The following is a 20,731-nucleotide window of genomic DNA, read 5'->3' as shown; positions in this document are numbered from 1 at the left end:
ATGGTGCCTCGTTTCACCCGTGGCCATGCTCACATTGATGAACGTGATCTTAGGAAATCTGGACACTCTCCAATCAAACAGCCAGGAGACGGGTCTTGCGTTCCCGGGATAGAATGTTACCCAAGGTACCTCCATGACTCGGAGGTTATCTACCTTCTAGTTAGATAAAATAATTTCCAAATGAAGCATCTGAGGAATACCTGGAAGTGAATTCCCTTAAATTTCTCAAGAACCCAGAGGCTCCTTTTGGTCTCCCTCATCTCTCTTCACTGGCTTATTTTCAGTTAACCTTTAGTGGACAGGATGGATATCTTTACCAGACAAGACAGGGCTTGACCGCTTAATGAAACTGACAAACAGCTCTTTCCTATCACAAGACTCCAGTAGTATAAAAAACTAACACTGCCTAGGCAATCAAAATTCATTAAAAAAATTTTAAGGGCCTCCCTGGTGGCACAAGGAGTTAAGACGCAACTTATGAAGCTATCCACAGCCACTGCAGCACGAGTTCGATCCCCAGCCAGGGAGGAACGCATATGGCACAGCAGACCTTTCCTGTTTCGCCCGCTGCTCCCCTCAGCAGTGTATTTCAGTCTGCCTGCCTGTTCTGTTCCCCACTCTGTCTCTGGTGAATCCTCACCCCCCACACCTCTGGCCTGTACCCCAGTTCCTGTATGCATAAATAAATTTTAAAAAATTAAGCTGCAAACAACGGGATCTCTTTTCCTGTCTTCCCCATTTATTATTTTATGTTTTGCCTTTTTAATATGGTCACAAAATTAGGTCTTAATGGCATCTGTCAGTGGTGTCTGAAGGCAAAGTACATTGCTCTGCACTGGGGTAATGACACACGAGTCATGGGTGTGGTCACAAAGCACAAACCCCAAGGTTTTCCCAGCGATGACTGGCTTTCATAAATGCCGATCTGGACATGGCAAGACTCAGAAGCACTGGTAGCTCTCTCTGGAAGGTAAAAGCACCAGCACTGGGGGAGAGTTCAGCTCTCACCCCCACAGTCCATGTGCTGCAGTGGAATAATAGATCGTGCTGGTTACTATGGTTTTCTGGGAAGAAAATGCTAACGCTCCCCAGGACGAACTGAGCTATGCATCTATACAATTTGATTCACGATTGTCCTTATTCTCCCTAAAGTCAGAAGTGCATTCCTCTGGGATGATGGTAAAGCTGGAGGCATAACTAACTGTCCATCAGCATTTGGCATTTTCCCTGGTTTACCCAACCTGCCACTTCTCTGGTCTCATGATATCTTCCTACACATTTCCTCCATGCTGTGGAAGCAACAGAGAAAAAGTAACACACCCCAGAAAAGAGAAGATTGCAAACGTTCTTGTTTGATGTATCTTTAAAAGTACAACATTTTATACTATTTACCAAAAGAGTGTATTGCATATGTTGGCTGTAAAAGATGAAATGTTTTATAAATTGAACTAAATTACTAATAAATGGAATTTACATTATATAAATTCATACATAATGTTGATGACAAAGGCATTTGTTCATTTCAGAGGAAGTTCTGGTTATCATTTGCTTGTAGCGATTCCCTGAATCCACAGTTTCTTCTAATTCTGATGCCCTTATGTGATTGTATTTTATTTGCTGTGCTGTGTAGTTGAGACTATAATATAAGATGCTCATGTGATTCAATTCATTTTTTTAAATTCAAAAGGAGCCTAAAAGGATAATCTGCCACTTGCCTTAGAGGAGAGCTATTTCAGTCCCATAGTTAATGTTATCAATGAAGCCCAAGCGTAAATACCCACTTTATTCCCCTACAATTTCACTTGCCCTTATCCTTCCGGAAATACACTGGAGTAGCAAGAGAAGGTCAAGGTCAAATGTTAAACTTAACCTTTGCCACCTGACTTAAACCCATAAAAATGATGAGCCTATATAAGCCTGGTTCACCTTAAGTTTCTCCTCCTTTTAAAAGTCTCAAGAGATTTTGAAACTGTAGAGAAACTGAGGCTGTACGCATCTGATTGGTCAGCCAGCTTCATCAGAAATGCCAGGCAAACAACTTAGATATCACAAAGACCAACACCGTGGTAGTCTGACCAAGTTTCCCACTTTCAAGCTGTGTAGCTGGAGGTGCTCATGACATCCTTCTAGACCCGATTGACCTTGACTTAATTTGCCACATCTGCTGATGCACTTCACACCTCATCTGTCACAGGCAGACATCTCGAAATTCCCAGACCACATGGGGACTGTGCCAGCACGCATCACAGGGGGCAGCTTTTACTGTAACTTGCTTTTGTGGCTTTCCCCCTTCACTAGACTAGGGACATTCAAGGGGGAATTAGACCAGGGATCGAAAACATAGCAAATTATGATTTTTTCAGAGCAACTCCATTCTTTCTCAACTCTCAGGGCCCTCAGAAGGAGCTGAGACGGAATATGATCATACCTATTTGGCAGATGAGAAGATTGAGACATGGACTATTATCATGATTATTTTTTAATTTGATGGAATCATTTTGGGATGAAACTATCACCTGAATTCCAAGATTTCCCCACATAAACACAAAGCTACTTGAAACTCTGGATTAGTCATACCGTATTAATCAGTCCTGGCAAGTTTCAACAGAGAAAAAAATCAAAGAAAAACAGATCTGAGGCTCTTTTGAAGAGAAAAATGGCCAATGTTGGCACTGATTATGAGAACAAGAATAACAAAGGGTTAAAGAGCTTGGTATACAGGCCAGTGAGAAACACAGAAGTAGAGAAGCTACGCTAATATTAGGAGGGTTGTTTTTAATACCCTGTACTTTTATCAACATGTGGAAAAGGTGTTAATAGTAATGAGGATGATGGTGGTGATAACTCATAGAGGCCTTGCTATGTGCCAGGGACTGTTCAAACACTCCAAGTGTGTTAGCTCTTAACCCTTACCCAGCCTGTGAGGCAGGAATTGTTGTTATCCGCCTCTGACAGATGTGGCTGCTGCAAGGCCACAGGGCCACACTGGCACTTATGCCCAAGAGCATCAGAGCTGGATTCTGACCCAGGTAGTCTGGTTGCAGGGACTGCTGAAAGTGTTTCTCTGGGACAGGTTTCAAGACACAACAGGCTATGGGACAAAAGCATCTGTTGGGACATCAGGATGTCACTGGCCAGGTGTCATGCATGTAGAACGCAAGGGACCCGCGAGAGAGGCTCTTCCATGGCTTTCCATGGGCAGTGTTGGGTTTCAAAGCAGGGGCCTGGACTCACTTTCAGAGCACTTACTGTCTGCCCTCAATTTTAGGATCAGTACCTACCAGCCCACAGCCTGGTCTTCTCGCTTGAAAACACCATCACCTGCTCAAACACTGGGTGCACAAGTCCCAGCAGGAAGAGGCAGATTCTGTAGGTCTGGCTATGACCCCGACCCCACCCCCAACAAGAATTGTTCTTCCCCAAAAGGGTCTTTTAAGAGTCTGCTCAGCCATGATCAGCCCCCATGAAGTCATAGTTTAGATTGTTCCCAAGTAGCACATACAGCAGGCTAGACTGTTCCAGTTCCTAGCATGTAAAATCTATTGCTTTTTCCATGGAATATTAGTGGGATGTAGTTGTGCATTAGCTATTCCTGTGGGCAAAAATCTATTGTTAATTCCTTTAACAATCTCCTAATTAATCTGTTTTCCTTTTTGCTTCCATATTTTAATTGACTTTTTCAATTAGGAGCATCCTCAGAAAAGATTCTAAAAATTACTTGTTTTAAAATAAGCAATTAGAAAATCTCATTTTCCAATTATGCTTTTTCTTTCTCACACCGACCTGATTTTGAAAGCTTTTCTTAGCCAAAGTCCCTTTATTCTCCCTCACGCCATGTAGTGTAACAGTGGTGTAATTCCAGCAACTCCAATCTGTTATTCTGCCAAGTACGTATTACAGTTATTTAGCGTCTTTCTTCACCCTGTTGAGAATCAACATGGATACTCAGCATTAGAATCTTCCATCTTTGCTTATTTTAATAAGCTTAATTCAGCTGCAAATTCTAAGTTGCTTCTCCTTGTTTCATCCTCCCTAATCCAAATAATCCTGGAGAAATTTTTGGAGGTGAGATAAACTACCCATATCATAGGTAAACTCTTTCAGAATTCTGTTAGTTTTTAAATAAGTGCTCTCCAAATAATACAAAATATAGTAAAATTGGAGATGGCAAATCTAATAAGCAGACTAAGGATTTACAAGCAGCAGATAGTGTAAATCTCATCTTGTTATTCTGTTTAAAAACTTTCAAAAGGAATGAAGTTCATCCCCTGCACTTGGCTCCCTAATTTCTTTGTAACCCAGCAACCATCTACAACTTCCTGTGTCATCTCTTATCACCCTCCTATTCTAACCCACACCCCTGCGTACCCCAGCCTGGAGAACCTTCATCACGCCCGCATGGTACATTCTCCTGGCCCAGTTTCTTTCTTTTGTCCTCATTTTATATTTTCCCCTCAACACACACACACACACACACACACACACACACGCACACACACTGCTCACTCCCCTGCTCAGTTTCTCCTCACCCTTCTGGTCTTCAGAGCCCTTCCCTGACCCTGCAGGGCCCACACCTCTCTGTGTTCTCTACAGCACACATCACTGTTGGTCATACATTTGTCTGTGTCATGATCTGGCTACTATCCATCCATCCACTAGACGGCAGGCTTCCAGAAGGAAGACAGCAGGCCTTCCGTTGCTCAGCCATGGTGAACTCATACCTCCAATGCCTGGCACATAAATATTTGTTCTCAATAAATATTTATGGACTGTCCACAGGGAGGAGACCCCAGTGTGAAGCATACCCAGGACAGTGGTGAGTGTGATCCAGACCACCTGTCATTTCCATACCTGCCACGTCCCACCTGGCATGAGCAAAGCCCTGAATGCTGACATGACTCAGGAGTGCCTGTCTCCACGTCAGCCCCTGGGGGAGGCCGTCTCTCTGGTTGGGACTCCAGTTTTTCAATTCGTAAGACTTCATGAAGACTCTGGAAGGGCTCTCTCCCACTTCATCCTGCACAAGCTGCACCAGCCCCCTTTTCAAGGGGCCAGTCCCTACTTCTCTTATCTTGGGAAATATTGTTTAGCCAAGAGCTAAAGGTAGAAAGAGTTAAAATAAAACCAAAAAACAAATCCTAGTTGTCACAGAAAGATTTTTCCAGGGCATTATTTTTTTTTCTTGGACTATAACCAGGAGACACAAGTCTGACACAAGTCTGACACTTGTCTTGTTTCACCATGATAACTAAGGGTCCCCCGCATTTCTGCACACTGCTCTCCCCCATTTGGTCATGACAACTCTCTTTAATAGTCAACAGTTTGTGCGCGATGATGCATATCCTGACAAATCGTATGCCTTAGTGCAAACTTCCTTACAGATTGTTTACTGTGTCAAATAGCTTGTTATATTTTGACAGTAGCTTTTCCTTTAGGGTTTTACGCTTCTGTAGGATCCTTTACTAAAAACCTGTTCCCTAGTCTTTCCTGGGGCTTGAATTAATCTGGTTCAGACACCATGGTACAATCGACGTTGAAATATTAATACAGGGTTGAGCTGGGGTTCAGATCTGTCTCTTTAAACAGAGGTACTTGCAGAAATAGCCTGTATATAGAAGACAGTTGAGTAGAAGATACCTGAATAAGCATAATAATGTTTCAAAATGAAAGTTCTAGATTCTGTGGAAGAACCATTCAACTTCATTAATACTAAGTCTGTAATCTGGCACTTACTATAAATAAAACATCATATAAAATAGTTTTCCTTTCTTTGGTAATAACAACACTTACTCAGTTCTTATTAGTATGTGCCAGACATTGCTATAAATCTTGTCCATATATTAATTCATTTAATCCCACAACAGCCCTTAGAGGAAAACACAGTAATTATTTCACTATGCAGATAAAACAGAAAAAAAACTGATGCACCACAAACTCAAGTCATTTCCTCTAACACCTTAACTTTGACCTCACCTTAACTGATAAACTCAGTCACCCCTCTCTCCCCCTACCAATGCAGAGGCCCACGCAAATGATCTCTTTCCAGGCCCAAATCTTCACTGATACTTGGTTTTATTTCATTCATTTTTAATTTTTCCCCACCACCATTCCTCATGTTCCCTTGTCCCTTCCCCCCACTTAATCTCAGAGTCCTCAAGGTGTTTGCTGCTGTCTACTTTGGAAAGTGTTTTACTTTATCCAATTGTCTGCTTTGTAATCGTCCAGTATTTGTTTTTATCATTCTGAGTTACTTTGCCGCATATAATTCTCTCAGACTCCTTCCATTTTGTTGAAAATGGCTGCATTTCATCCTTTTTATGACTACCTAATGTTCCACGGAGTGGGATATGCCACATCTTCTTGATCCAGTTGTCCATAGATGGACATTTAATCTGCTTCCATGTTCTTGCTGTTGTAAATAATGCTGCTATGGACACTGTGGAACATGTGGGCTTTTGTATAGATGGTTTCATATTCTCTGGATAGATGCCCAGGAGGGAATTGCTGGGTCATACAATAATTTCATTTTTAGCTTTTTTTTTTTAAAAGATTTATTTATTTATTTATACAAGCTCTGGGTACAGTCAGAAGCACGGGAGGGTGAGAGAATTCACCAGAACCAGAGCGGGGAGCAGAGCAGACAGACTGACGGAAGTACACTGCTGAGGGGAGCAGCGGGCGGCAGGAGAGGTCTGTCGCGCCATGTGGGACCCTTGCTGGTGGCCAGGGATCGAACCAGCGCTGCAGAGGCTGTGGGCAGCTTCGCAGCCCAGCGCTCAACCACTGCGCCACCAGGGAGGCCCTTTCCTCAATTTTAAACTGCTGGGTATTATGATGGAATTGATCCAGGTAGACGTGGATTTAGACTCTGTCCTTCCCACTTACTAGTTATATGACCTTGGGAAAGTTCCTTAATTTCCCTGAGCCCATTTGCTATTTTGTAGATTGGAGATGTCACAGCTACTATACAAAGAAAATGAGGGGACTCTCTGTAAATTCCCAGTATGTGATCAACAACATTCCTCACTCCATGTGTAAGACCACACTGTGATTACATTAATTCACAGGAAAAAGAAATTTCCATCAATAAATTACAAATTTCATGTTGTAAATCATGTTCCATTGGCTAAAAAATGTTCCCGAAGAGTCCCAGTAATATCAAGAGATAACAACATTGACTCAAAAACCATATTTTTGCAGCCTAATCAAAAATTTTGTGTGCAACAACAAAACATTACACTAGATGACGAGCGATGAAAGTGATGATTAGCTGAATGAGCACAACTTAATCGCCCAACTGGTAGAGAAGTGTGGACTTTTCGCTAATTCCATTCTCCTCTCTACACAGCTCTGTGTACCCAAAGCCCCTCATTAACCTGTGTCTGCGTTTGTGGCCATGAACCCATAAGCACAGCTGGTGTTATGGACCTTCCTGGGTGTCAACCTCTAAGTGAAACGATTATGTCTGAAGAGAGTTAGGGTTAAGGATGGCAGAGAGAAGTCTCAAGTGGCTTCTCCTCATCCTCTGTCCAAGAAACGTCATTTTTGTTTACTCCTCCCTTCCCCTGCTGATGAGCAGTGATTATGTCTTTTATCCGGAAACCATCTCCCTTCATAGATGATGCGGATGCATTTAGGTGCCTGACATGAGGCAGCAATCCAGAGATTGATCACACACCTATGTTTTAGGAGCTTGTCCCATATGAATGCTTTCTTGGTAATCTGATTTTAGCAACAGAAAGACAAAGGCAATTGCCAAAGGAGGGCAGGAAGGGAAGTAAAATAAGAGATTCCTGAAGCAAGTAGGTAAGACAGGAGAGACCCTGAAGGTCACGAAGCAATGAGCCAGGTAAAGTTAGGATAGAAAGTGGATCCCCCAGAAATGCAGCAAGAAGCTGATGGAGAGAGAAAGAGTCGCTCCTAGACTGTGCTGATGTCATTGTTTTTTTTTTCAGTCGTGGTTCTAGCTTACCTGTATCTTTACACTAGACCTTCAGATGTTTGATCTGCAATGTCTATTTTGGTGCATAGGAAGCCGAATGAGACATTCACAATGAGAACTGGAGACTAAGGAGACACACTGACTTAGCAGATACGTGACCAGGCACTTCCGATGTCCGCAGTGCCCGCCATGTGTCCTCCCTGCAGCAGGTGACACACCTTCTTGCTGCCAGCAGACAGGCCTAGCACAGCATCGGTGGATGGCACAGACCACCAGGACTGAGTCTGAGACCGATGTCTGCCCTTCTGCACAAGAGCGTTGGAGACTCCCACCCAGAGAGGGGGCCCGAGCTGCTGAAAGTACAGCTGAAATTACGGGCAGCAGAGTGGGGACTGCAGATGTTTAGAATTAGGGTGACTATAGACAGATGTGTTTCCCCAGATCCACCAAGCTTGCTTTTTAAAATTATTTTTATATCTGGTAAACAAACCCATGTTCTCTTCTTGGTTGCAAATAGACTAATTCTTTAGGGAATGATAATACTTGTGCTGGTTAACACAGTTTGCTGTTCTTTCCCCGGAAATTGCATAATTCACACATCAACATGATTCTCTCAATTGGTAGTTTTGAAAACTTGGGATTTCAACATAAACACTACCATTTGCAATTCCCCTTCAAGGCAGGCTGCCCGCACACCTGACGCCAAATCCTTTTGTTTGTTTGGTTTTGCTTTGCCAGCTTTAATGTCCAAATGCTACTTTAACCATGAACGCTCATCAGTATGTTATAGCACGACATTAAGTCCGAAGCCCGTGTCACGAGTCCCGAGTGTGGGCCAGGAGCACGAGGCAGCAGCTTTATGAAGCAAACTGACCAGTTGCAGGTGGTCATCTTAGTTTATGTCGGGAAATGTCACCTCTGCATGTATTACTAAGAAATTCCTACACCTGTCTACCCTGACCCTTTCTTCATTAGCTGAACTAGGCATCCTCAAGCAATCTGAAGACATATCTCAAGAAGTTACCACTCTCTCCACTGCGCATATCTGGCATATGCTGTGTCATCACTACAGCACGCACAAAGCAATGTACAGCGTGTTCAGAGACTCCTTTGAGGGGGTCAGGGGGCTCCTCTGATTGCCCTCCACCCTGCCCGCAGGAAAGGTCTGTCTGTCCACTGAGCAGCCACCTCTTTTGAGAGCCGGTTGTCAGTTAGAATCCATTAAAAGCAACAGGAACCAAAAATATCTAGGAAGCTTCTTTGTGTGACAGATTTGAGCAAGTTGGATAAGCAGCCGATGCAAGAGTCACTCCTCCCTGACAAACGTGTGCACACACAGACACAGTTACACACACACACACACTCGCATGTGTTTGGGAGGAGTACATGGGATCTTTGCCTCTGTACTCATGGAGTGATTGTGAAATGGTTGACAATACAGTGGCAAGCTACTTAGTCCTAAACCAAAACGTTCATTTTACAGGGCCGTTGCTCCAGAGAGAACTGCAAGTATCTTCACCCTCCAACACATTTAAAAACGCAACTAGAAATTAATGGGAGGAACAATTTGATCCAGCAAAAAACTGCAGCAGCGATGCTTGCCCAGCAGATGCAATTTATGTTTCCAGGAACCCCGCTTCATCCAGTGGTGAGTACAGCCTGCTCGCCGGGCTTGACACGGTGGGTGCTGGTAACAGGCACACCACCTAGGAATAGCATGACCTCCTTCTTCTTGGACTACAATTAAGGCAAATGACTTTAAAGCTAAGTAGGTGCTAAAAACTATGTTTACAAAAGTACTAAAATGGAAAAAAATGTAGGTGGCAGCAGTAGGCCAAGACCGTTTCCAGTGATCAACTGGGAAATTGTTTCATTCCAAAGCATTCTCCCCAACAGAACCCGTACTTGAACCATCTGAGAGGAGAAATTGCTATACCTCTTCCTTTAGAGTAGGAATGGATGACCTGAAACACCTTTGTCGATGTAGCAGATTGTTTACTTCAATGGCATCATGTTCAGGATGAGGGAAGTGAGAAACTGGAGAAGTTAAATGATTCAGCCAATGTCGTACAGCTAAGAAGCTATAGAGCTTGGGCATCGTGGCCTGGGCACCTTCTAGAATCTGCACCTGAGTTTTTAGGGCAGCCCCAGAAAGGCTCTCTGGGCCCTCTATGCCTCCTGTCTCTCAGAGACCTGTGAAAGGTATGGCAAGATGGCTAGGACCCCAAATGCCCAGGCGAGCCCAGTTCCTGAATGTGTATGGTGTCACATTTTCTTGGTGATTTCACAGTGTTTGAAAGTATGTCCTTAAAGGTCTGAAAATTGCTTGTTTTTTTGTAAAGATTCATTAATTTATGCATACAAGAGCTGGGGTACAGGCCAGAGATGCGGGGGGGGAGGGGGTGAGAGGATCCACCAGAGACAGAGTGGGGAACAGAACAGGCAGATTGACCAAGGTACACTGCAGGGGGCAAGTCAGGAGAGGTCTGCTGCACCATGTGGGTAACTCCCTAGCTGGGGATCGAACTCATGCTGCAATGGCTGGGGGTAGCTTCATAGTGTTGTGCTTAACCCCTTGCACCACCAGGGAGGCCCTGAAAATTGCTTTTAAAATGAGGCCTGAGGGAGTACATTTGACTCTAGTGTATGTCATTTACATTTGTGATTATTATTTACAAGTTAAATTTTTAAAAATCAGGGCCAATAACATGTGAAATTTGCTTTTTTTTTTTTTACCAAAGTATACTCCATACACACAAAAGATTTGTTTAAAAATCAGTCTTTATTGTATAAAAAGGCTGTTATTGAAAGCTGCCAAATGAAAAGGGACAGCAAGAGTGAGTTCGGTTTTCTTTTTGTGTGTCTGTGAGATGAGCTGGGGAGGAGAGTGGGGGTGGGGGAGAGGATCTAACACATCTGCTTGCCTCAAGGATTCTGTTCAAGAGTTGTGGCCCAAAGTAATCAGGAACCAAGTAGAGGGTCCAGTGCAGGGAGCTCCACAATAATTAAGGTGCAGTCTTCAGGGCGCAGACATGGAAAAGGCCCAGTAAGATTCAGGCACAAGAAATTACGATATTTGAATCAGACAAGAAAGACTCCTGGACAAGGTGCCTAGTGAGTGAATCCAAAAGGGAGTCAGCCTAGACAGAAGACCCGCCCGGAGTTCTGGACACATTTAACACCCCAAATAGGCATTTAAGTGGATCTGTTGAAAAACCACACACAAGTATAATTTATGGTTCTTTTTACTGATGTGTGCATATAAATTATTTTATTAAATTACCTAAATGCTGAAATAATTTTCTTATACACATTAAATAATGTCTATGGGGATAAATTTAGAACCACCGAGGTCAACACCGTAATACTCCCTATGTATCTCACTCATTTTAATCATTCTCTTCCTATTTGTTTAGAATTCATAAGGATTGACCCCTGTCCTCAATAATGCCACTGTTAATAAGAAAATTCCATTCTTGTTGCCATCTTTAGTGAATCATTTTTTTGAAAGTTATGTCTGTCTATTTGTCTCAAAATTAATAAGAAGTTCATAATCCTGGTTACTCTGTGAAAAGGGAATATTATGTTTAAATATGTTCGTAGAAGTTTTTCAACCACAAGAACTATTAGAATTTTAAAAAGATGGTGAATTTGAGTCATCAAGTTTGCAGACAAATAACTCCAGAGTCTCAGGGAAGAATTAGTGAGCAAGCACAGGGTCATAGGCTTGGTAACAGCCCCCCAAAGATCCCTGGAACCTATAAATGTCACCTCTGTGGAAGCGGGGTCTTTGCAGATGTGATTAAGTCAGACATCTTGAGATGGGTCATCCTCCAGGACTAAATGAATCACGTGTCCTTGGGAGAGAGACTGAGCTGAGACGTGGACACATGCAGAAGCGGGAGAAGCTGTGTGACCCCAGAGGCAGAGGCTGGAGTGACAAGACCACACACCAGGAAATATCCCAGCCACCAGAAGACAGAAGAGACGGGGATGAATTCTTCCCTAGAGCCTCTGGAAGGACTGGCATCCTGTCAACACCTCGATTTGGGGCCTTCAGACTAGGGTCCCCAGAACTAGGCGGAGATAAATGTGCCTTGGGTTAATCCACCAAGTTTGTGGTTTGAGGCGCAGCCGCAAGAAACTTGTCTGTGTGGACCTTTGGTGAAAACAAATAAATTGAGCAACAGAGAGCAGCGAGGAGCACCCCGCTTTCAGGTCTCTAAGGAGCTGTGGGTGCTTTTTCCGCTTCCTGTCTCCCATCCTTCCTGAGGCCTTTCCCCAGACATCTTTCAACCCTGATCTCCGTATTGACCCCTTTCGCCTCCATTGTGTTCAGCGCACGCCCTTTCTCACGACGCTCGCCTCTCTCTGCCCGCCAAGCCTGTGCGCTGTCTGTGCACGGCCGTGTCTGCCTACCGGCTCCTTCGTGGCCTCGGCCATGCTGGCAGCGGTAGATCCTCTGCACATCAAGAACAGCCAGATGCGTATCCTCTGTCTCCTCCAAGCCCCGGGCTCCTATCTCTGGCTTCCTAGTGGATTCACCTTTAAAGTTCTCACCGGAACATGGCGCTTACAAAACCAAATTCCTCTGCGTTCCCCTTGCAGGAAATGGGCCGATCAACCAGCGTGTCAAACCCAAACCAGACTCTCTCACAGGATCTCCCACGCCCCAGCCACTAGCACCCTTCAAGCCCGTCTACTCTCCCCCACCCCGAGCAGCTTTGTCTGAGCCCCCATCCACCTCTTGTCAAAACAGGATCTAAACATTTCCTTCCTAAGCCCTCAACTTCCATTCTTGTCTTATGCCAATATATCCTGCGTGCAGCAGCCAGAGGAATCTCTTCAAAGCATCAATGGGGTCACCTCACTCCCTTACTTAACATCCTTCAGCGCTTTCCCATCTCACTAAAGACAAACCCTGCGCATGGGACCCTGCCTGCTCTGGAACATTGTCTGTGATCCTTCCCCAGCTCCGGCTCCTCTCCCTGCACCCACTAGATCAAACCAGGCCTGCAGTTCTGAGAACACACCGAGCTTCGTTTGTCTCCCTGCCTTTGCTCTTGCTGGAAGCATCTTACTATCTACGTGGTAATTCCATCTTCCTCGTTCTGACTCCAGACCTCCCCCCCCACACCCCCCACCGTGACCCGCCACGGCTCTATCTATCAACCAGGCTCCTTCCTTTCTGCTTATCTGTAAAAATGACTTGTATGGGTTTGTCCTTTGTCAGTAGGGTTTAAGCTCAGTAAAAATCCAGTCTCCTGGCACCACGTCTCTACCGATGAATATTTGCTAAATGAGTGAAAATGCCAACTTTCCTTCCTCTTACCTCTCTTCTGACTCAAATTCTCTTTATTTGAAAAATCCCCTTCATCTTACTCCTCCTGGCAGTTTTTCTCTTTCGAAGTTCTGGTGGGTGTAACAATGATGTTCTGTTTCCCTTCTTTCCCAGCCCAGCGTGTCACCACCCCCCGCCCCATAGCCTACATGTGTACCCTCAAGGTCCAGGGGGGTCACCCTTGGTGGGATGGAGGATGGCCCAGTCCTTGGAGGCCAAGTCTTGAGTTTTGCCTTCCAGAGAGGGAGGAGGCTTAAGGTGTGCCATGTTTTAAGCCCTTCAGTTTGAGTGCCAAATACCTACCCTTTGAAGTTAAGCCCTTCTAAATGTATGCATCTCCAGAGCTCTTGTTCTAAAAAGTCAATTGACTAAATTTTTTGAAAAGCAAAGAGGAGGTCAGACCACGCAGCCATTACTCCCGGCCGTTGGGCCTTCCCGGCCACTACAAGCTAGTTAAGAACGTGTGTGTAAGAGAAAGAGGGAAAGCTCTTTGAACCTGGATGTAAGAGGTGACACACAAGGAGAACAGACTGAGGAGTGAGAAACTGGGGAGAAAAACACAGGAGCGGAAGGGAAGGAGAGAGGGAAGAAATAGCAAGACCAGCATTTCAGAGGCGAGTTTCTCCCCGAGACTGCCCGCTACGCTGGCGGTCTGGCCTCTCTAGCTGCAGCCAGGGCTGGGAGATGACCGGGGCCAAATGGATCCTGCCTCAGACAGCCTGGCAGCAGCGCCTCTGCAGAAACCGCAGGCCCTCCTCCCCGGCTGCAGCGGGTGTGCTTCCAGGAACAGAGCCGAGGACCGATTCACAAGCGTTGCCTGCCTGGACGCCACCTTGGGAATTAATTGCAATCCGGGACTTGAGCTCCACTTTCCTGAGACAGCAGTGCCCCCCCACCACCACCACCACCACTGTCAGAGCGCCCGGAGCCGCCTGTGTGCATCAGGGCAGGCTGATTGCAGGGGCACGGCTCTCCACCTGCGTCCTCTCTAGACTCCCTAGACCTAAGGGCGGCTGGTGTTTTCTTCCTTTTACATTTTAAGAAATTACCCACAGCATCGAGTGCAGGCCGAGGAGTGGAAATTGTCCAGGCTGAAAGCTCTGGGTCCTGGGTGCTTTGTCTTGACGCGGCCCTAGCGGCACTGACCTTGGGGTAATCCGTTTAGTCTCTGCTCTCAATTGCTTTCACGAGCAAGGCTGTGCCGTTCCACTGCCACTCTTGCTTCTCCAGGATGTTAAGAAGATTAAAGAAGACAAGGTGCGTGAGAATGCTTAGCAAGCAGCCGGAACCTTTCACAGATGCAGTAAGGCGTGTTGTCGATAACAGTGATAACCACACACGGTACCCATCTCTGAAAATTACTGTAACTATTTTTTTACTAATCAACTTCAACAACAACAACAAAAAATGGATAAAACAAGAGAAAAGATCTCATTGATTGCATCTGCGTGAGGCCTCTGAACTGTTAACTCTCAGTTTCACATGACAGGAAGTACTTTTTTCCAGCCCATATTTCAAAAAAGAGTGGATATTTGCTATCACTTAACACGATTATTTGCTTTGCTGAGTATATTGCAGAGAATAATTTTTAAGATAAAACTTGATTAATGCTCATTTTTATCATACTCCTGTGAGCTGCTATTTATTGAGTGTTGAGTGGAAAGTGGGACAAGTAGCACCTCGTTGGGTCCAGTCTTAAGCCACTTAGTCTGGCTCGCCTTCTGCCATGAGGAAGCTGAAGTTCCAGAGGCTAATTTCCCACCCAGGATAAAGGTGACTAACTGGTAGGGCTCTGGATTTGAAATCAGGTCTCTCAGTCTAAAATTTGTGTTTACTTTGACATAATACTGTCTCTGTGAGCTGTTATAGCATAACAATAAATAAAACAAAAGGCATCAATAAATCAAATGGCGACGTTCATTTTAGAGCATGAAATTAAATGAACAGGTCATTGATTAAATATTTTGGAAAGCAAAATTTAGCTAATGGACTAACTGGTATCCAAAAAGATTTTTGGAACATGATTTGCAGTTCCAGTACTCTCCTTGTAGTCAGGGCTTCAGCAGTATTAGTGTCCTGCAGTGGCCCTGGCTTCAGAGGACCCACAGGAGGGAGGGTTAGGAATTTGCTTTTATACAAGGTCAAAAATGGAGTGTAGGGGGATTGTTCTTTGCTCTAAATGTTCACTTTGACAATTAGTCTCAGGGTTAAATGACACATGTCGAATTTTTTTTAGTGCATATTTTCACTTCTTGTCTATAGTGGTGATCCATAAATTTGGCCCCACAGATCAGGCAGTAAATTTTTTTAATGAAAATTTCAAGGCCCCGTCTAGATCCATTGAGTCAGAATTTGTGATATTTCTATTTAGAAAATTCCCCTCCAGACATTTCTGATATAGCTGGTTCCTTGATTCGCTGATCTGTTGTGATTTATGACCTTTCAAAATTGATTTTTTTAATGCTGACATTAAATAGCCCTTGTGCCATATAATTCACTTGGATTTTTAAAATAGCACTAAATTATAAAAGCTATAGTTACTGAAAACCAAAACTTTCTGTAATTATAATTCAAATGGCTGAAAATGGAAAACATACATGTAAAATTTTATAGAATGTCAACGAAGGAAAGGAATGCTAACAGCCATCTCTTTCCCATGTTGAGGCCTCATGTTACAACTTTCTCCCAAAGTGAATTTTATGTCTGAGACATAAAGAAAGATCCAAGAACTCCTCTGGGGAGGGCAGCAGCAGGCCCTACAAGGCGATTAGAATTGTCTCTAACCACTTCAATGAAGACTTTTCAGCTTCTCCAAGATCACTCTGCACAAACTCTCAATAATTCACTGTTTTGTAACATGATCATTTATAGGAGATATTTTTCTGTTATTGCTGTAAACAAAAAAATTGTTTAATAAACATAGATTGTTATTTTTCCCATATGCTCAACAACTCATTCAGATCCATAAATAGACAACAAGAACGTTACCCACAGTGTATAAATAGAGAAGTAGCATGCTGTGGCTATCAGCCAAGTTCAATGTGAGCAAATTGAATTAACATGTGACTGCAAGTATCTGAAAACTAATCCCCAAAATAAATAGGATATAAGTCATCCCATAACTGAAGAAAAAAAAAAAAAAGAATAAACAAAACCGCTCAGGTCCAATTTTGTGCACAATTTATTCTAAGAAAATTCTGTTTCTAGTAACTTGAGATTTCAATGTTGGTTCTTTCTCTAATAGTAAAATAAAGTTTGTTGTTCTCTTATATGTACACTTTTTTTTTCCTTTTTAAAAGGCCTATTTTTAGGTGGAGCTTTAAAAAATAATCATTCCATCAAACCCCTCGTGCATTTCTTCTTATTCCTGGTTAAGGAATGTAGTGATAGGGAAGTTTAGCAAGGTGCTGTGTGCTTTTATCATTGCTGTGTTGATTCTGAGACCTCGAAACCCAAGCCGGCTTTTAAGTTCAAACTCTTCCATCCAGCCTTCAGGAAGGGAGCCCTGCATGTAGACATGCCTGAGATAGAGCCAAAAAATAGCAGTCTCTATGAAAACTGCATCGGAATGTTGGGAATTACATTTTGGAGACAGAATATAGAAACCTACTGGTAAGTCTGAGCAAGATAAAACCCCAAATCATCTCCACTTATGAGAATGAATAAACTTGATCAAATCAAGTTATGCATTACGTATTTTTCACCTCTTTCTTTCAAAGCTATGTAGGAAAAAGTCAAGGATTATGAGTCAGTACTAACAGCTTTTACTTCCTTAGTGTTATAGCATTCAATAGTTTGGAATGATGAAACATTAGAGTGAAAATTATTATTTTCTTTTCTTGAAATCACTTGCGTAGGAATAAAAGTTTAACCTGTTCCCTGTAATTAGGTTTCGATGGTGTCCTTCTGTGTCAGTGTATGGAGTGGGAGACTGAAGATCTAGACGGATTTCACTTTCATTAAACGAAACAAAAAAGGAAGTTTAATGGACTTTCACAGTTCAGCATTGATTTCTGCAACTAACACAGAGTCGTGTATACATTGAATAAATGGTACTCAAATGACGCTTGCTGGTAATCTTTGAAAGCTTTATTCTGAAGACCTCTTTTTCCTGTGTTATCTCCCTTTCACAGCCTACCTTTCCTGTGGGTCCCGCCATAGGGACAAATACGGCGATTAGCTTTGCTCCTTACTTAGCACCTGTAACCCCTGGAGTTGGGTTAGTTCCAACGGAAATTCTACCCACCACACCTGTTATTGTTCCCGGAAGTCCACCGGTCACTGTCCCGGGCTCAACTGCAACTCAGAAACTTCTCAGGACTGACAAACTGGAGGTACTTCCATTGTGTTTGTGGTTTGAGATGCATTAGTGAACTTTGAAAGTGAGTGCTGGAGAGATACTAAATCAGCCTTGAAAACACACACATGCACATGCACGCACACACACACACACACACACACACACACACTCTTCTAAAACCCATGCATTTGGAATTCTATGGTTGGAATTTAAGGCCAAGTATAAAGGACATTCATCTGTGGGAAAAGAATACAGTTAATTCAAGGAACAATTAGCATGGAATGTATGTTCAGGAGCAGAGTATTTAACAGACCACTGGGGCATGGCATCAGTCAGTATGCTGGCACCAGGGATGGTTCCCAAAGGCCTCTGTTGGGCCAGATGTTAACCTTTGTTAGAGCCTGGAAAGGCCTGAGAAGAAGCCAGCCAGGAGCCCAGCGGTGAGGACATGGGGGACATCAGGACTATGCCAACTAGAGCTATCATAATACGGTATTCTAAGAACGAGTATGGCTATTCTCTGGGGTCTCAGAGGAGCAGTTCTGTTTGTGCCATTGGTAGGTGAGGGGGAATGGAGGTTGGACAAATTTAGTTAATAATTCAGATATTTTCATTGTCTTAAAGTCAAGTGTGCTATAAAGTTTTAGAGAATCATATTTTTATAAAACACAATTTGTGAATCAAGCCAACCCCTCTGTACTTCACTGGCTACCATTTCTCTTCAAGCAGAGTTGGGGATTCACCCACTTCTCTTACTACTATAGCTTATAACATCTAATAGGGATTGTCTATGGCTAAGTTAAGATTCCAAGAGATTTTTCAAAGAGTTCCTTTAAGGCCACTACCAATTAAGTTGTTGGGTGCTACTCCTATGGTTTAGAAGTACACTGAGTTTCATGTTGACTCATTTGAGAATGTTCTTACAATGTGCATTTGTTTAATAAGTTCTTTATCCAATAAGTCTTGAGGGCAATGAAATGTTGCTGTCTAATATCGGCTTCAATCTGGGGTATTTGGATCCCCACATGAGAAGTCTGTACACTCCAATAGCTGCAGTCTTGAGAAGAGCAGCAAAGGCCTTTTCCCTTTGACTATGAACAGACCTTTCGAGGGCCTGGAAAAGGGTTTGGCGCGCCACCTGCTGGGCCCGTGCAGCCTCGGTGCTCAGTACGTGACTGCTGCAGAAAACAAATTAAATCAGCTGAGTGGGGAACAACTTGTCCTTCCCAACAGGACTGTAGACCGGGACATATGTACAGATGATTCACTGTGATTTCAGCTGAGCCAGCTCTCAGTTCGTTTCAACCCAGGAACGAAGTTGCCTGCAAACAGGCAGATACCCTCAGTACACGCATCTGGGCCACAACCTCCCACAACCTTCACCACAACCTCCCATAACCGTCCCCACAACTCCCAGGCCGGCCTCAGGCAGGTGCCATCCCATTTAGAGAGGAAGGCTTCCTCAAAGTCTGTGGAAACGCCTGAGTAATTTTTATTTTGTACATCTCATGAACTAAATATGGCATCTCGGCTAATATCCAGTATCTGAGGAAGCTGAGCAATTTTGTCTTCTAGCTGTTTACCCTTGAAACCCATGTGGCTACTCATCAGTAAAGGTCATATCGGTGACCTTCACATAATGTCACTGACAATCAAGATGTGAATTATCACTTTAACATACCAACTGTGCAATCAGAGCCTAACATTTACAAAAACCTTACAATGTACAGATCCTTCCTTCCTAATGATGTTTATAAACAGTATAACAGTAACAGTAAAGCAGTATAACAACAGTAAAAACATGTTGTTCATGTTATCTGTTCAAAGCAGATTGAAGAATACTATTTAATAAATTCTAAACTTCTCAATTCTAAAGAAAACTTAATTTCTACAGTAAATTTCTGATCTACCACCGGGTGAGAAGATGGGGCACTTTCATTCGTTGGGGTTTCCAAATAAGGATTTAGGAGTAGAGAAAAAACAGCAACACTTCAAACTCGATTTACTTTCCCCCTTTTATTTCTTTCCCTTGATCTCTTTCCATAGTTCTCTCCTTTTTATTCATTTTTATTTTACTCTTCATCTTCTTTCTGTATTGTCAAAAATAATCAGAGTGGCCTTAAAATGAAAGTTTTGGTCTCTTAAACATTGTGCTTCTTCTGATTTATGATTATAAACTCTCTCTCCAGAGTAGAGGAGACCTAAGTGAAAACAGGAATATTCAAGTTCTCGCCATCCCCACTTTCTAGCTCACAGAAGAGGAACGAGTTAGTCCATTTCCCCCCAGTTGTTTTGGGGTGTGCAGCTAGGACCTAGTGGTTTGATGGGTGGCAAAATTATCCCTCATGAGAAAGCCTAGAGCATCTAGCATTGTCAGGGTAGGCGATTAGAGATCTATAGATAAAGACATAGCCATATAGATCTGTGTATCTCCCAAAATATTTATGTTTCCAAATTATGTGTATCCAAATTACATGCATACAAATTATATATGTGAATTAAATATCTATCCAAATTATTACATACATAACCTCCAAATGCATATATACTATCATGTTCAAGGACAACAGGCGCCTTGTGGTTTTCCTTTGTTATTTTAGCTAAGCTGCAGCTTCGGGCTGACTTTTCTCAGTACAGATTCTCACCCCAGAAGCGAGCGTGCAGCAAAACCCAAAATTCGTTTTCCAAGGATTCTGAGAGCTTGAATGCTGGGTAATCGAAATTTTACCTCCCAGGGCACAAAAGCCATGGCCAAAGACAGGACAGGCCTTTATTCGTGTTGCGTAATTAGTACACGGCTCCACAAAGGGCTGCGCTGGCAGAGGCGTCTCGGCGCAGGCCTGCAGGCCGCGGCTGCATCCTCTGCTCTTCTCCCGTGTCCCAGGTCTGCAGGGAGTTCCAGCGCGGGAACTGCGCCCGGGGAGAGACCGACTGCCGCTTTGCACACCCGGCCGACAGCACCATGATCGACACGAATGACAACACCGTAACCGTTTGTATGGATTACATAAAGGGGCGTTGCATGAGGGAGAAATGCAAATATTTTCACCCTCCTGCACACTTGCAGGCCAAAATCAAAGCGGCGCAGCACCAAGCCAACCAAGCCGCGGTGGCCGCCCAGGCAGCCGCGGCCGCGGCCACAGTCATG

General features: G+C 43.6%; 1 protein-coding gene across 5 annotated transcripts in view; it reads left to right on the top strand.

Annotated features, from left to right (window-relative positions):
- Positions 1-20,731, top strand: part of MBNL2 (muscleblind like splicing regulator 2) — a 152,737-nt gene that overhangs the window by 92,701 nt on the left and 39,305 nt on the right. For all 5 annotated transcript variants that reach the window (XM_037528777.2, XM_037528775.2, XM_037528778.2 and 2 more), the window contains exons 3-5: positions 9,426-9,590; positions 17,417-17,617; positions 20,468-20,731. In XM_037528777.2, the coding sequence (XP_037384674.1) occupies positions 9,426-9,590; positions 17,417-17,617; positions 20,468-20,731 (630 nt within the window). The remainder of the gene's footprint in view (positions 1-9,425; positions 9,591-17,416; positions 17,618-20,467) is intronic.

Source organism: Talpa occidentalis, unplaced genomic scaffold (genome assembly GCF_014898055.3).
Source record: "Talpa occidentalis isolate TD23 unplaced genomic scaffold, MPIMG_talOcc4v2.1 talOcc4.5, whole genome shotgun sequence".
Taxonomy (NCBI): Eukaryota; Metazoa; Chordata; class Mammalia; order Eulipotyphla; family Talpidae; genus Talpa; species Talpa occidentalis.
Note: the sequence above shows the minus strand (reverse complement) of the source record. Positions and strands in the feature narration are given on the sequence as shown.